At 40.0% G+C, this 16,194-nt stretch overlaps 1 protein-coding gene across 1 annotated transcript; it reads left to right on the top strand.

The window, feature by feature from the left end:
• The first annotated feature begins 759 nt into the window (after positions 1-759).
• sod3b (superoxide dismutase 3, extracellular b) lies at positions 760-2,429 on the top strand. The gene is made up of 2 exons (XM_080840362.1): positions 760-805; positions 1,333-2,429. Exon 2 carries the CDS (start codon positions 1,356-1,358, stop codon positions 1,980-1,982), a length of 627 nt encoding a protein of 208 aa, XP_080696488.1. The 5' UTR covers positions 760-805; positions 1,333-1,355; the 3' UTR covers positions 1,983-2,429.
• The last annotated feature ends 13,765 nt before the right edge of the window (positions 2,430-16,194 follow it).

Genomic DNA, 16,194 nt, shown 5'->3' with positions numbered 1-16,194 from the left:
AGGGAAAAGGTGTATAGTGTTTGACTGGTGATGGCACTAAAATGAGACCTCATGGGACCTGAGCGTGTTTCAAAGCAAGCCAATTCAACAAATGCCCAGTAAACTTGCTCTGGTGTTTTGTTCAGATTCCCTCCAATGTAACCAAGCAATCCTGGAAACCATGTAATAATGTTCTAAGGAATTTTACTACTTGCATAAATTCTCCGTCTAGCTGAATGTATACCTGCTCCCAAACAGCTCAATCAATGTCTTCTCCCTCCAGCTTGGTTTTATTCTCATCAAACAGCTATCTTTCTGCTGCTTTCAACTTCAGCCAGGGAGCCAGGCATGTAGTTATCATCAACATTTAACGGAATATGTTACTGATGCATGCGTGACCATGTATTTTCCATAAAAAAGCAATCGTTTTCCAGTCACGCTGCCTGGTTTTTACAAGTACAGTACATCAGTAGCCTACAGTTGATATAAGCGTACTGCCCTTCAAAGGCAATAATTTACATATTGTCCAGAATACTATTCCCTACTATTCATATAGTTGCCTGATAGTTTACTGTGATAAAACAAGTGCGTGGCTGACTGTAAAAGTAGGTCTATGCTTTATACAAAAGTGAAATGCGATCGATAGGTTTATTTACTATCTTGCTCTTGAGGATGCCACTGTTTTGAGACGTGGCGACTTACAAACAACTAGGCTACACTGTTACTGTTACAAAATCATAATTTAGTGGGAGTGGCATTTGGTGTTGTTTATAGCTGGACTCTTCCACGTCTCTGAATCATCAGCTGAAACGACATATTCTTCCAGGTAGTAGTTTGTTTAAACATTGTTCATGGTTGATATAACTCGAATTACTTTAAGAAACAATGCTTATCGCTTGAAGTAGGCTATTCGTATCCATTGTGGACCGCGTTAAACTAGGGAAGCGGAGATAGCAATTTTGAACATGCCATGGCACGGAGTTTAACAAATAGTAGCCTACTTGCATTGTTTCGCAATTCTTTAAGTCCAATATTCTGCATGCTTTACCTCCCATTACAAGCGGGACAACATTCATCCACCTTCTGTCTTCCTTTCTACTCTAGCCTACTTAGGCATTTGTCCGATTGTCAAAACTTAAAAAGTAATTTTGACTTATTTTGTGAGCCAATGCAGCAGATAAGAAGTTAGCACCGTCAGTTTGTAAAGCAACCTCCATCTTAATCAATCGGGAACTTTTATTTTATCGAAGTTGAATAGCAACCTACATTCTCACAGAGGGATATGAATCACTTGGCATGCAAAACATAATAGCCTAAATGCTAACTAATAGGTGGGCCTCTCTTCTCTAATAGGCTTCTCTCTAGGTTTGGTCAGAATGGCGAATCATTATCGATATCTACTGCTTATGGTCCTTTGTGGCTTTCATACATGTCTCAGTGGCGATTCCATCCAAAATGAGATGGGTCCTCTTGAGCTTACAGAAAACAGTGGGACTCTCTATGCTACATGCAAAATGCGGCCGAATTCCAAACTAACCGCTGGCATGCCAAAGATTTATGGGCAAGTGATGTTCAAGCAGGAGCATGCCGACGGTAAGCTGAGTGTGGTCATCAACCTACATGGCTTCCCTGCTCCTGATGGACAGCACAGAGCCATCCATATCCACCAGTACGGGGACCTGAGTGAGGGCTGCTCCTCCACTGGTGGTCACTACAACCCCCTCTCAGTTCACCATCCAGACCATCCAGGAGACTTTGGCCACTTCCTGCCCTTGAATGGGAAGATTCGGCAGACACTGGATTCTGATGCCACACTCTTTGGTGGCCCATCAGTTCATGGCAGGTCGGTGGTGGTCCATGCCAAGCAAGATGACCTGGGTCGTGGCGGGGATGCAGGAAGCCTCCTTCATGGAAATGCTGGAGAGAGATTGGCATGCTGTGTCATTGGGATTGCGAGGCCCAAACATTGGGACAATTTTCAACGAAAACACAGGCGACTGTAATATTAAAATTGGATAAATAAGTAAAATTGACTGGACTTTAACACGTAACACTATATAACATACTAAAAACACTATGGAAAGATAAGATTTTTTAAATGTAGTATTTGTAGATATTTTACCGAATTGTGAAGCTTTTCTGCCTCACCTGAATAAGCATGTCATTATACGCATCATATATGATCAGTGCAAAGTCCTTAAAGGTACAGTCCAACAAAAAAAATTGTTTATATTTGAACAAGAGACAATCCAATGCACTCTTCCCTCAGTGGATGGAATAGTGTATTGTTTGGTCCAAACAAGCACGAACACTGGAGTGCACCGGCCTAACGGACAGGAGGTGGACAACAACAGGCATGACACATCTGAATGCATAGGAATACTTTGAGAACTGTACTGAACTTCATAATGCCTACTAAATTGCATAGTTATAGGTTTTTTTTGTTTTTTTAAATCTACATATTGCATCTTTAAAACAAGGATTGGAATTTCAAACAAACCAAAGGTATGTCATACACGGTTGTTTATGTTGAAACACATAAAAGAAAACTGAATGAAGCCTTTTGTATTTTATCAGTGTATGATCATTCCCTACAATAAGACTCCTGATTTCAGAGCCAGTGCTTATCGGTGTGGGGCACCACCATTGCTATGATGACCCCTGAGAAATCCTTTGTACAAGAAAAAAAATCCAACAACATTTGAAAGAATTCAGAGAGTGTGTTTCTTGGCACTGATTCATTTCTCTATCTCTCCATGATTTCCTCTAATAAGCTCTTGATTTTTGGTTTGTGCAGCATTACATAAACCCTTCAATAAATTTGATGAGACCCATATGTGTGAGATACTAGTCTGAGAGAGAGAGAGGCTGTGTTCATGAGTGGAGTGAAGCATGCTGGGGCAGAAACTCAGGATGGGCTTAACTGTGCCTGCCTTCGCAGAGTCCTCACTTAGCACACAAGACCAGATAAAGCCGTCAGCAGATATCTGACCAAATCTCCTAATGCCCAGTTGACTTCTCACCACCGTTGGTTGTTCTTCAGGTGTTATCAGCATTGCTAATGCTGGTTCAACAAGCAATATCACGCACTAAATCATTCAGGCAAGAGTAAATCCATTTGCTCTCTGGTCGATCACCATGTCCATTTCAGAAATCTCTTCTTTTGTGCCTCAGGACCGATAGAGCCCTTTGCATCTGGGTTCAACACCCCTGACATTCCTGGCTTTTTCTTCTTCTTCTTCTTTTTCTTCTTACTTTTCAATCAATAATTACAAGGCAAGTAAGGACCAGAGATGGTTTAACAACTGGTTATCACAAATAAATGCAAACATACTGAAAAACAAACAACAAAAGATACTTGTAGAACACTATTTTTGTCCAAGCACCTGTTAATTTCCCTAATAAAACAGTTAAAACATGACAACTCATTAACAATCATGTAGTTCTTTAGGTCCTCCTGGCTACTGATGAGATTTACTTTCCCAAAAGTCTGTAATGATTTTATTTGTAAATTTCATTTTTAAACAAAATGCTATTTCTTCCATATATATTAAAGCCCACACTGAAAGATGGCTGAATAAACAGTAGTAAACATGCCCACATGTTACGTATCTGGTAATAACATGTGGTTCATCACTGCAACCACACCACTGATCTGGTATTAACATGTGGCTTAGACATTGGCCATCTAATAGTTCAACCTCAAAATACTGTTCTATCAGATCATCAACTCATTACTTTCAATGTGCAATTAGAACTCTATGCACCATTAGATTCAATCCACTTCTATAGCAGTTGTTTATCTGATAAGTCTACAACATAGTTCATGTCAAATCTACCAGCTATACTTGTCTTCAGTTTTTACTCCAAATGTAGATGCTCAAGGGGTTAAACCTTTAAAAAAAATGTCATTCTTGTGTTAACTTCAAGGATATCCCAGACAGGCCTATATTAATTGCATTCACCCATAACATCTATTGCTCCTGCTTCCTTGCAAATACAGAATATTTTCCGTGACCGAGATGTATTTTGCCAGACAGATAAATGTGATTTGGGCAGATTTGGTTTGTGAAGGTTTGTGATGGTGCATTCAGATGTTCCCTATCAGAGAAGAATGTCACCAAGCCTATATCCAAAATCCCCGAATCGGCAACAAGTTTGTTTATCGCCGGAGTTGTATCGCCACATGTGTTTTATCCTGATGTGTGTTTGAATCCATCTGCTTGCTTCTGATTCTCTCTTTTCCCCTCCTTCCAACCCCCCTACCTATACCTCTATCTTGTTTAGCTTCTGCCTAGAGGTCTTGTCAGTTGACACTCTATACTGTTCAGAAGATCTGACCCTATCTTACACCAAGTGCTAAACAACTTCTTCTGCAGGCCCTGGTTTTTCCTAGACTTTTCCTAGACTAGACTAGTACAATGCAGTAGCATGTTTGGTCTTTGATCAGCCAAAGACACTCCTCTGCTGGTCACCCTTCACTGGCTCCTTGTAGCTGCTAAAATTAAATTGAAATATCTCTTTCTGCACCGGCCTATTTAAATGCTCTGATTTAGCTGATCTCCCTCTTGACCACTGTACTTCTCCGATGGGCATGAGATGTCTTTGCCTGTTCTCACCAGCAAGACAACACAGTCAAGACTCTTTGTGGTACCTTGGCGGTGGAGCGTTTTTCTTTTTTTTTAATCACCTTTTGAAACAGCATTTGTCTAATTAGATCATCTGTTTGAGGCACACTAAGAAGTAGTAGTAATAGTATTATAATAATTGGTAGTTTTACGTAGAAATTATGCTTAATATTTTATGAATTTAATTCCATTATATGTAATACTTTATTTTCTCATTGTTGGTTTTACAGTTTTTTACCCAGTGTTAAAACTGCGGCTCCTGTGGAAGTCCACCTTACGGATAACGCTCAGTACACAATACTGGCAACAGTTACGCAGGCAACAAGCAGTACAGCCTAGGTATACAGTGCCATGAGTGCTGACTCACAATAGATGAACCTCTGCCACACACCATGATTACAAACAGGTAGCAGGAATTATTCTGTTTATGACTTAAGATTATGATAATCAAGTGCTATGTATTATTAATTACCTTATAAAAATCATGTCCTTATTTAAGCAGGACCATGGCTTTTCTGTGTGTCTGCGTGTGTGTTACTTAGAATATTAGGTGCCACCTAGTCTGCATTTGTACAAGAGCATGTTTAGACCAGAAGTGATAAGCTTCTTCCGACCTTGTGCAAAACTGCCATCCTTGCAATATAGGGAGCCTTGGACGTCAGAGATCCACCACGCTGAACGCTAAACTTCTGTCTATATAAACCTTGTGCGATGTGTTTATCATTGCTTCAATTTCAGCCTTGTGCTGGGAGAGAGCCCGATTGCAATTGTTGTTTGTTTAATAAATATACTTATATGCAGCTCCGGAGTCGTGAGGTAACTCGGGTGAATTTTCATGTTCAACATATTTGGGGGCTCGTGACCGGGATTCCAACAACCTCATCGACTCTCCACACTGGGCTAATCATCAGGACCTCAACCATACGGAGGAGTATAAGACTTTTTCTAAAGACCTCCAACTTGAATTGGAAGGAGGCCAGGGCCTGCCAGCGAGGAGAGCCAAGAGTGAAGGAATCGAATTGGACTATAGGGGGTGGACTCCGAGCTGTTTTTCTGAGTATACGTATTGTTTGTTTGTTGTGCGTGCAGGGTAGTATAGTTTTTCTCGGGGTTGAGACAAACTTTTTGCCTGTTAACAGCGGGGTGGAGAGGGGACAATCCTTTCCTGTTAGCTTCGTGTGGTGATCAAATTGCTAGAGTTAGAGAGACTCCTGTCTGTAGTTTTTATGGTTTTGGACCGCTCAAGGCTAAGTGTTATATAAGCACTGTTCACCTTCCTGTTGCCTGTAAAGGAGGGCTAGTTTGCCGCAGAGGCTTAGGCCTCAAAGGGTATATAGAAGGAAGGGTACCGTTCGTTTTTGGAACGCGTAAGGTTATAAGCAAAGCAAGCCTGTTGCCATGGAAAAGGTTAGCACGCGCTAAAAGGGTATAAAAGCACTGTTCACCTTCCTGTCGCCTGAAGGTATAGACAGAAGGGTCCCGTTAGTTTTTGGAACGCTAAAGGTTAAATGTAAAAGGGCTGTTCACCTTCCTTCGCCTGAAGGTATAGAAGGAAAGTGTCATCTGAAGATGAAACTCTCTAGGCCTATTTCTCCGGATATTTCTGTTTATATTCCTGGTCCCCTTGTAGGAAGGGACAAACTTTTCAATTTCTGTTTTCCTGTGGGGTCCACCGGTAGGCCTTGTTGTAAATTTAAGTGTATAGTTTTAATTTGTTAGACTTTCAGTAAATTATTTGACTACTGTTTTAAGTGAAGTTAAGTTTGTACTGGGATGTATTTAAATATGCATAATTGCCTATCAATGTGATTTGATTGATTGTTTTATTAATACTGTTGTTTGATCCACCTTGACCCGGAACCAGTAGAGGACTGATAACCCCAGGGAAATTCCCTGGCCTCAACCTCCTCACGAAACAAGTGCAAACAGGGGACCTCTGTTCGTGCCCGGGTTGACCCAGCATTTCAATCTCAAGAACAAACTATCAGAGTCTGAAAAAAAACATAACTCACCCTAGTGTGAAGAATAGGACAAAGGTAATAGATTAAGAATACATTAAACAATGGTGTGTCAAAGAAGTGGTGTCCAAAAATATTATTATGTATAGAATATACACTGTTTAGCCCCAAAAAAGATTTAAAGAGAAATGTAAGCCTGTCACACTAACTACATTAACCTAGACTGATGCATTGGACTAATAAAGGCTGGGTGGGGGCTGAGTACTGTTCCTTCAGATAAGAAGACCTGTAAACAACATACTCTGGCGTTGTTAAGATTTTTTTAGCAGAAACAAGGCCACAAAATTAGCAACTGTGGTCAACTAACATAAAGCTATCTTAAAAAAAAGCACCTCAGCCACAGACAAATAAATACATTATGTCTTAGCACATCTATGACATGACAAGCCATTCGTACAAGCTGAAGACTGTTAAAAAAGGTTATATGACATCTGTGTTAATGCATAAGTATGGACTTAAAGTTGAGACCAGTGGCATACTATTCCACACTGCTAGATCCAGTAGCCCAAGCAATATCTGAACGTTGACAAGCAGTAGTGGCTTCAGCCTTGGCGGTGCAGACCTCAGCTCCTATTGTACGACACAGCCCACTTGTACAATACAGTTCCACATGCTCACATGTAACCAGCCAGACAATAACCCTGCATGACTGTTTTGCTTTCGCAGCCTCATATCACTATTTAGCACTGCGTGACATTTAACCCAGCTACACTTTTATTTATGGCAGAGGATGGTAATCCACCTAATTGTGTAGCAAAGACAGATAAAAACTATGGCAGCCAGAGCTGACCTACAAGATATGCCTTTTCCAAAAGCTGATTTAACTATTGTTTGTTGATAGTTCAAGCAAATAAACCTTGAACGCACAGCCACTACTTCCACACTATTATGTATAGGCAGCAGAACTAATTGCCCTGATTGCGCACACCCATGCAAAAAACCTGGTTTCATTAGGAAACCGCAAAACAGACAAGACCACATACCAGGCCGCACTACAACAACCATCTGACACATAGATCTCACAATACTAAAAGGTATGCTGCAATATTGAGCCATGGTGAAATTATGCCTCAATAAGGGGATAGTAGGCATACATTTTTACTTCTTATTTAGATTTTATAAGAAAGATGTTTGATCATTTATTATTGATTTTATTGAGTTAAATCCAAACTATTAAAAGCAAATTGAGAATCAAAGAGTGAAATTAGTGCATGCATGTGGTTATCACTGTTTGAAATTATGTATGGGAGATTCTACACTGCCTAAACTCTCAAACTATTTGCTGAAACAGATAAAGAGATTAAATATACATTTGCAGAATATATGTCAAAAATGTGAATTAGCAAAATGCTCTCAGAACTCTCTGCTTCACAGGAACCTGTGAGGCTAAAACCAAGGTTGGGCTAGGGGATTGGGTCCTAATCAACCGCCTCAAAAGAAAACACTGCCACTTGCCCAAGTGGGACAGACCATGCCAAGTGCTACTGTCAACATCTACCACAGTCAAGATAGCAGGGAGAGCCACCTGTATACATATAACACATTGTAAAGGAGTAAGCCTGCCTTAGAAAGAGACAGAATATAGGAGCTGTCTTCCTCTACAGTTTTCCAAGGCCGGCCCACAGAAGTCCAGCTACAAAGGGGATTCTTTGCCTAAGGATGCTTTGCCTGGGAGGGCGCGGCGGGGCGGTCCTATCTCTGTGAAGTCATGGGGAGTTACAAGGGAAAAAGTAAACAATGTGTGGGACTTGGGACTTGTGTGGGACTGTGGGATCACAACAGGTACTGGTCTTGGTCAAATATCCGCAATGGGGCCTACCTAAAGATCATCCGTGGTGGAAGTGGGTGAACCAGACTGCCCAAACACACTTTCCACAAAGAAAGTTTACATTTTCCTGCCCAGTAATATTCAACTGCCAATGTGTTCTGCAGGATGCCTGATGGGGAACAGGGCCTTCAAGGACACAGCAAATAGGCCTTGTTTGAATGTTATGTGAAGCCTAGGCGAGCTTATGACACACACACACAGTTGACACCCACGATGTTGGCCTACAAATGCAAAGTATACAAATGTGTGATAAGAAATATGATTGACTTATCATGATATGGAGTGATGCTCAGTAATGATCTCTGTTCCGAAAATCCATGTGATTAGGCTCAGAGTGGTGATTTTAAGGTTATCCATTGAAATTGATAATTAAGAAAGATGATTTGATTGTGATTGTGATTGTGATTTTGATTGAGATTTTAAATTATCCATTGAAACGGATAAAAGGAGGGACTGATGGAGATAATTTCCAAACAGTGTTAATGACTTAAGAATATAATAATCAAGTGCCTTGTATTATTAATTACCTTATACAGTATGAATCATTATGTAAGCAGGAACATGGCTTTTCTGTGTCTCTGCGTGTGTGCAACTTAGAATATTAGGTGCCACTTAGTCTGCATTTGTAAAAGAGCATGTTACGACCAGAAGTGATACGCTTCTTCGACCTTGTGCAAAACTGCCATCCTTGCAATATAGGGAGCCTCAGACGTCAAAGATCCACCACGTGGTTATCCCTGCTGAACACTCAACTCCTGTCTATATAAATCTTGTGCGATGTGTTTATCATTGCTTCACTTTCAGCCTTGTGCTGGGAGTGAGCTTGATTGCAATTGTTGTTTGTCTAATGAATTTACTTATATGCAGCTCCGGAGTCCTGAGGTAACTAGGGTGAATTTTCACCTAACACTTATACTCACCCGGATGCATTAACAGAGAGATGATACGAAAATGAATAGAACCAGAGCAAGTATGTGAGGCAACAATTACCCACAGCAATCGCCCATCAATGTCTCAAACTCAGCCACATCTATTTACCAAAAATGGGATGCACCATATAACCACAATCAAAAAGAAAATCCACCTAAATGCATAGAAAGATTAAGGTCAATATTAGTGCTGAACATAAACGAAACGAGATGTTGACATGACTGTCCGAACCCTTAATACATACTAAACTTCCTCTCTCTGTTATTAATAATTTAGTGTCTAAAGCTTGATATTGGGACAGGTAATTTAAACGGCCTTTTAAACTTTTTTCAACTGCTAGCTAGTAGCTTTTGGGAGTAACAGTAAACGTGTGTGAGCGTGATCCTGAACAGAAACAGTGCCCCTTGGAGTGTGGCTGAAAATAAGACCCAATGAAACGGCAATTTATCACACCAGTTATACAAATGAACACAAATACCAACAGAACTAAGTGGGCCTGGCTATCCTGGGCCCTAGCGTAATTCAAACCCTGTTTCTATGTTTTGCAAGTCGCTTTGGATAAAAGCATCTGCTAAATACCTTATCTATAACTGTAACTATATAACTATCACAGTTCAGGGGGAGTATAAACAAAGATAGTATGGATTGTGGGAAAAAAAGAACATGTCAGACGTTCAAAATTCCAGAGGTTAAACATGCTTCCTGCATCAAAATGTTGCCTCTGTTCTGGATTGCACAGTAGCCATCTGACATGGTGGTGTTAGTAAGAGTGGGTGGCTGAAATAATATCTACTGTTCCATTTGTCCAGTCTACTGCCCACACTCACCTTGGAACCCAATAGGGGCTCATGATGAATGTGAATGTGTGAACAAACTATATAAAATATGTCCCTGTGTCACGTAGGTAACTTATAAATCTGTACCCTCTTTGAATTCTCATGAAATTGGTATTATAACAGTAGAGTTGGTAATTGTGGTAGTGGGCATCTTTTTTCTTTCTCTATCATAAAAAAATGTATTTCAAATATATACTGTATATACATATTAATATATAAAAACTTTACTTAAGTTTTCAGTATTAAATTTGAAAAATGACAGCATCCTTTCACAGTGTTATGTGGATAGTGGATAGTCTTTTTATGAAATTTAAGTTTCATGCTCTTCACTAAACCAGTATAGCACAGAAACAGAGTCTGGAAAAATTATCGAAGGTGTCCAAAGTAAATAACATGTTAAGTTTTGACACATCCTATAGACAAGATCAGACTCAAGCTCCATGTGCAGATAAGTGATCCTTGCCTGTTGTATTCTACTCAGAAGTTAATAAAGATTGCCTGTAAAAGACTGCCCAAGGGGACTCAGTTCTAGTGTGTAGACGGGAACTTGCTGAACTGGCTCTTTATATGCTTACTGCAGCATGTTCTGTCCGTATAACATTGATCAGACAGTGCTAACATGATGGAAAACTGCCAAGAGGACACAGATTAAATTAACTTTTATGGAAGTTTATAAACATCCCAAAATAAAGGTTTTGGAGATAGCTCTCTCGACATCTAATGATGCCAAGCTCCATTATTACAGGGGGGCACAGATATTTTCATCCTGAGAAATCTCAAATGTCATGAGACAGAGGGCAGGGGGGAAAATCTATGGACACATGTTGGATGAAGCAAGCAATTCCCTGTAGCCACGTTGAAAATCTTCATAAACTTGGCTATGATGCTAAGGTCAGAAGAGTGGTAATATAATGCAATAATGAAAGAATGCTATCTTAACTCTTTCAAAACATGTCAATCATCCAAAGTGTCAGACACCCTAGAGGTGTGTGGAGAACATTGCCAAATGTTGTCTTTAAATAAGTTTAGTGTCCCATAGCTAGGAGGTTAGGCACCATTCAAGCTCAAATATGTGCCAAAAGTTGTATTAGATATCAAAACAATCTTCAAACCATTCTTCATATGTGATAACTTTTGTCAGCCTCCGTAAACCGTATACTGTGAAATACTTCTATACAATACCATAAATCCCTACTATTTGGCAGAGGCATACCCTTTCCCTCCTTCTCTCTAATTGGCTATCCCTGCTTCCCACAATTCTCATGGGCACTGTGATAGGCTGGTGTGTCTGGAGAGGAGCAGAAACTCCATCTATTGATCAGATTTGGCAAGACAAGAGTGTGCATGGACTCTTGTTTATACACAAAACTTAGAGTCCCAAATGGGGAACTGAGAATAAGTACTGACTTCCTGTCAGCTACCACAGTTATTTTGAGCTCCTGCATCAAGATATGAGACCTATAGGACTTTATAATAGGGTACCAGATGATGAGTAAATGATTATGAGTAAAATCATATGTAGTGAATAAAACAATAACAATATCTTCAGTTTGCTATTGATTTATAAATAGACACAAATAAACAATGTCTGCTGGCTGATATTAAGTTTAAAGATTAAATGGAATAATATGATACCTTCCCAAGCTCTCAGTTTTGCATAGATCTGAATTCCTTACTAATTTCTCATTTGGTTTTGTAGATCTTTCCCCCCAATACATGAGAATCTGAGAGCCTCTTCAGCTTATTTCCCATGAGAAAAAGGCCTTGCTCTGCCAAGAAGGCAGTTAATCACAGCAGACACTCCATCGTTCCTCTTCACCTCTCTTCTTGTGTGGTAAAGTGGAAAACAAGAGACTGTCTCCGTCCATCATCCTGGGACAGTAAAGTAGGTAGGCACATGCCTAGCAACAGCACAGTTCCACCTCAGGTTTCAGAGTAAGTTCTGGTGCCTCTCGTGGTCCATGATGTGGTTCCTATGTAGTGCATACTTACATGTGAGTACATCTTTATTGTGATTCAAAAACGAAGCCCACTGGTTCATTTTACTGCATTTAAAAGCAGTTGTTAACTAAAGTTAAGATTTTGGGGGCCTCATTTGGCCTTGAAAAGTTTAGCAAACTAATTATTTTTCCTAGATGTCAATATATAATTCTTTATAGTAATGATATGTAGACCATACATATTTTCCCCAAGGGCGTGACACAAGGCACAATTCTGTCTCTAGCTTGAACCTCTGAAATCTACTTGCCTACAATTCAGATCCATGTTCTCTGGCATATTGTGAAGGTTCAAAAGCTATACAATTCTATGTACAAATGCTAGAATACAGAAAAAAGGATTAAATTAAGTCTTTTACTGTTGTTGTCCAAAGAGGTTTTTGTTTTCCTTAATGGAAATACTGTTAAGTTACCTCTGAGCCTTGGTATTCAAAGCAGACCTCGAACTGAATGGAGTGCAGGTCTCTATGGCGTCTCCTAGGAGTTTCAACAAGACTGTCCAGAGGGCTATTTTCTCCTAACAAAGCAGAGTGTTGTGCAAGCGAGAAGGAATCACATCCCTTGATGTGGGAAGCCTTTTTCTCTACAGTAGTATTTGGGGCATGAGGCACAGGAAATTGGATGTGAACACAGACAGCTGTACTGAAATTCACACCTACAGAAAGAAAATAAACCTTCAGTTATGAAAATGAAAACTTGATACATATACACACATCACTTAAAATGAACTAATTTCAACATAACAAATGAGAATTTTAGGGAATTTAAATCCCCCATTTCCTCGAATTGTGTGTGTGTGTTTGTGTGTGTGCCTGTCACAAATAAAAACAGAAATATTTAATATTTTCCTGTCTTTTGAATGGAAGGATGAATGGGAGGTATGGAGGTAATATATGTGATTGATGTGAGTTGAAATAAAAAGAATGAATGAGTAAAGATGCTATTCAAGCCTTTAATCACAAGATGTCAATTAAGGAGAATGATGCTGCATTGATTAAAGGAGCCATATGTTTCTGGCTAAAGCTAAATCTGTCCTGCTAATGTATCGTGGGTTATCAAAAAAAATGTTTTTACTGAGTCTCCCCTGAGCTCTGCTATGGTTTATATGTTTTAGTTAAATCCACCTATATTAATGCATCAGGGGGGAAATGTGAAAGTTTGCAAGAAATTAGTAATTCCACTTACATGACTAATACGGTTTTTAAAAACTGCTTGCACACAGAAGGTTTACATCACACCATTTCTGAAATCTGTCAATCAAAGAGCAGAACCACACACCAAATGAAAAGGCAACAGTAAGACCAGTGAGTACGGCATTTGGAGTTTTGAACAGTAGTCTGTAGCCCGTCAATGCCTTTCTGTCGAGGTGTGATAAGACACAAAGAGATGCAACATGATGTCATAAATTGCCTGGGTATGCATTGAATTTACACGACTAAGAAAATCAAAAAGCCATTGCAGTAGCTTCTATTAGGCTTGCTTTGACACTCTAAAAAGTGACTTGTTCTGGACACATCCTCTTTCCTCAGTGCTCCCTTTAAAGACGTTGAGTGTCCTCTGAGGAATCTGAATCAAACTGGATGCTATCCTCCCAGCTTAGCCCCTCACCTCTGAGGGGATCAGTGCCCTTCTAGTGTCTTCAGCCTCCACAGCTACAATAAAGGCCTAAAAGCAGTCGTCTGAGTCAGAAACATCTCTTTTAATACCATTGTCACAGCTGTTATTAATAGTGAAATGAACCTGACTGTAGACAGATTGATTGCCTTCTAATCTGGGAGAAGTTAAAACACAATGCCTGCTCCAGCCTGCTTGCCTGCCAACACCGTCTGCCTCAGCGCTCTCCTCCTCCTCCTCCTCCTCCTCCTCCCCCCCTCCTCCCCCAGCATCCTCTCTCTGTTTGTATTTCTGGACCCCTTGAACTCTGTGGGAACACACTGGTGTTGTGTTCCACTTCTATTTAAGGCCCAATTCAAATATAATGTATGTAGGGTAATGTATGTAATGTCATGTAAGGTAATATAATGTATGTAGGGTAATGTATGTATTGTTATGTAATGTATGTAATATAACGTATGAAGTATAATGTCTGTAATATAATGTATGTAGGGTTTGATGCAAGTGGTTGGAGGTAGCCTTAAAAAGTGCATGTGGTGCTTTTAGTATTAAAAACGTTAGTGAGAAATAAAGTGGACCCAAACTTGAATCCCTGTGTCTAGCAATTTCCTCCTTGTACATTTTTTTCTAATCAAAAAAACTCTTGTCCATACTCTAGTCAGTGGAGACAGAAAATATGTTGAAACGTTGCTAGAGTAACATACACCATATGTACTCGCTCAGGTGCTTGTTACGGTATTCAGGTCAGAATCTAGAACAAACTCTGAACACAAACTCTAAATACAAACTTTATAAAAGCTTTGAAAACTGAATTAATTTAGATAGCTGTTTTAGTGTTTTAAGTAAGGAAAATGGTTAAAATCTCATTGTACCTCACAATCTGTCTTCTTTAACTGGATATTACCAGGATATCACCGACTTGAAAAAAGGTTTGAGATGGACAAGCCATCGTGACGAGAGGGTGTGATGCTACACAAATTCTGCAAACGATTCAAATGACGACTAAATGGTGCTCTCTGCCCAGTGCCCACAACCAGATGTTTCGTGAGCGGGAAAAAAGTGACATTTATAACACAGCATACACTCACATATGAAGTCTTCTATCAAAAGCTGTGCCATTCATTAAGTGTTTATTCTTCCTAACAGAAAACTAGAAACAGGGAAAAATCCAGACGGGAGTTTGGAGTAGTTTGTTTCCATCTAGAAGTATTAATCTTGCTTCTGACTCTGTTTACATTTGGACATTCTTCCCCTGCAGTAGTGCTGTAGGAGGGTGACCCCTTGGGAACTGTTGTTGAGTATGTCATTTGTCATCAGTTTTCTTTACAAACATATTGGGGCTTTTGATTACATTGGCAGAGATTGCATTGAATGTGTTGTGTTGACTATCTGTGCCAGGCGTTTGAGTGGATGCTGTTCTATTTCACTCCTTACAAGTAATGAGTCACTTAAGCCTGACAGAATGGGTATGTGTCTAGTCATCTGGAATTATGGAAAATTGACCCCCAGATATATTTATCTCATTTCAACAGGCCAGTGAGTCAATTCTCATTATTGAAATATTTGTAATTTAGACAGCGTCCCCCTCCCCCCCTCTCTTAGACATTCCTACTTTGGAACACTTTTCCCCTTTCTCCTCATTCCTCCTCATCCCTCCCACACTCTCACCTCTAACCTTCATGGTCTGCCTCCTCAGTTATTCATAGGGACCTTCAGGTCCCTGTTCTTCTGTGGAGACAGGAACGCATTTGCTTTTAGCAAATGTTATAAAAATGAGCACACAGTGTTCCATAGATTCTCCACAGCGCTTACTATGCACTCCAAATGTACTGTCCAAATGTCCTGTCTTGATTTCCCATCAGTGCGATAAAACACTTCTTGTGAAAAGAGAGAAAACATACTGGAATGACGAGCGTGTGAAAGCAAGACATTCTTTTTCTAGCTAAAGTGGCAACCAGGGTGTTAAAAGATCTTAACTATCGCCCTCAAGAGCCTGATTCACTCTGCAATGTTAACATGTCAAGAGTGAAGCAGGCATAGATTGCAGATGACTATCTCTCCTGAGTAGGCATAACATGACATATTGGCCAAACATTTACCTTGAAGCTCCCGCTAAAAGAGCTCAGGTATACCATTTTCCTTAAAGCTCCCACTAAAAGAGCTTAGGTATGCTATTTTGCCATCGGTTTGGTATGTAGAACAGTGGCCTGCAGTAGATTTTAGATATGTTGACGACTCGGTTTTGATGTTGGCAGCTGTGTTTCATCCCTGAAAGCTCACATGTCAGTCCTTGGATAAGGGATGTTTTGGAAGCTGAGGTCAGAAAGGAGCACTGAGCTGTAGAAGGAATGTGTGTAATGATCT

Source organism: Sprattus sprattus (genome assembly GCF_963457725.1).
Source record: "Sprattus sprattus genome assembly, chromosome: 6".
NCBI lineage: Eukaryota > Metazoa > Chordata > Actinopteri > Clupeiformes > Clupeidae > Sprattus > Sprattus sprattus.
Note: the sequence above shows the minus strand (reverse complement) of the source record. Positions and strands in the feature narration are given on the sequence as shown.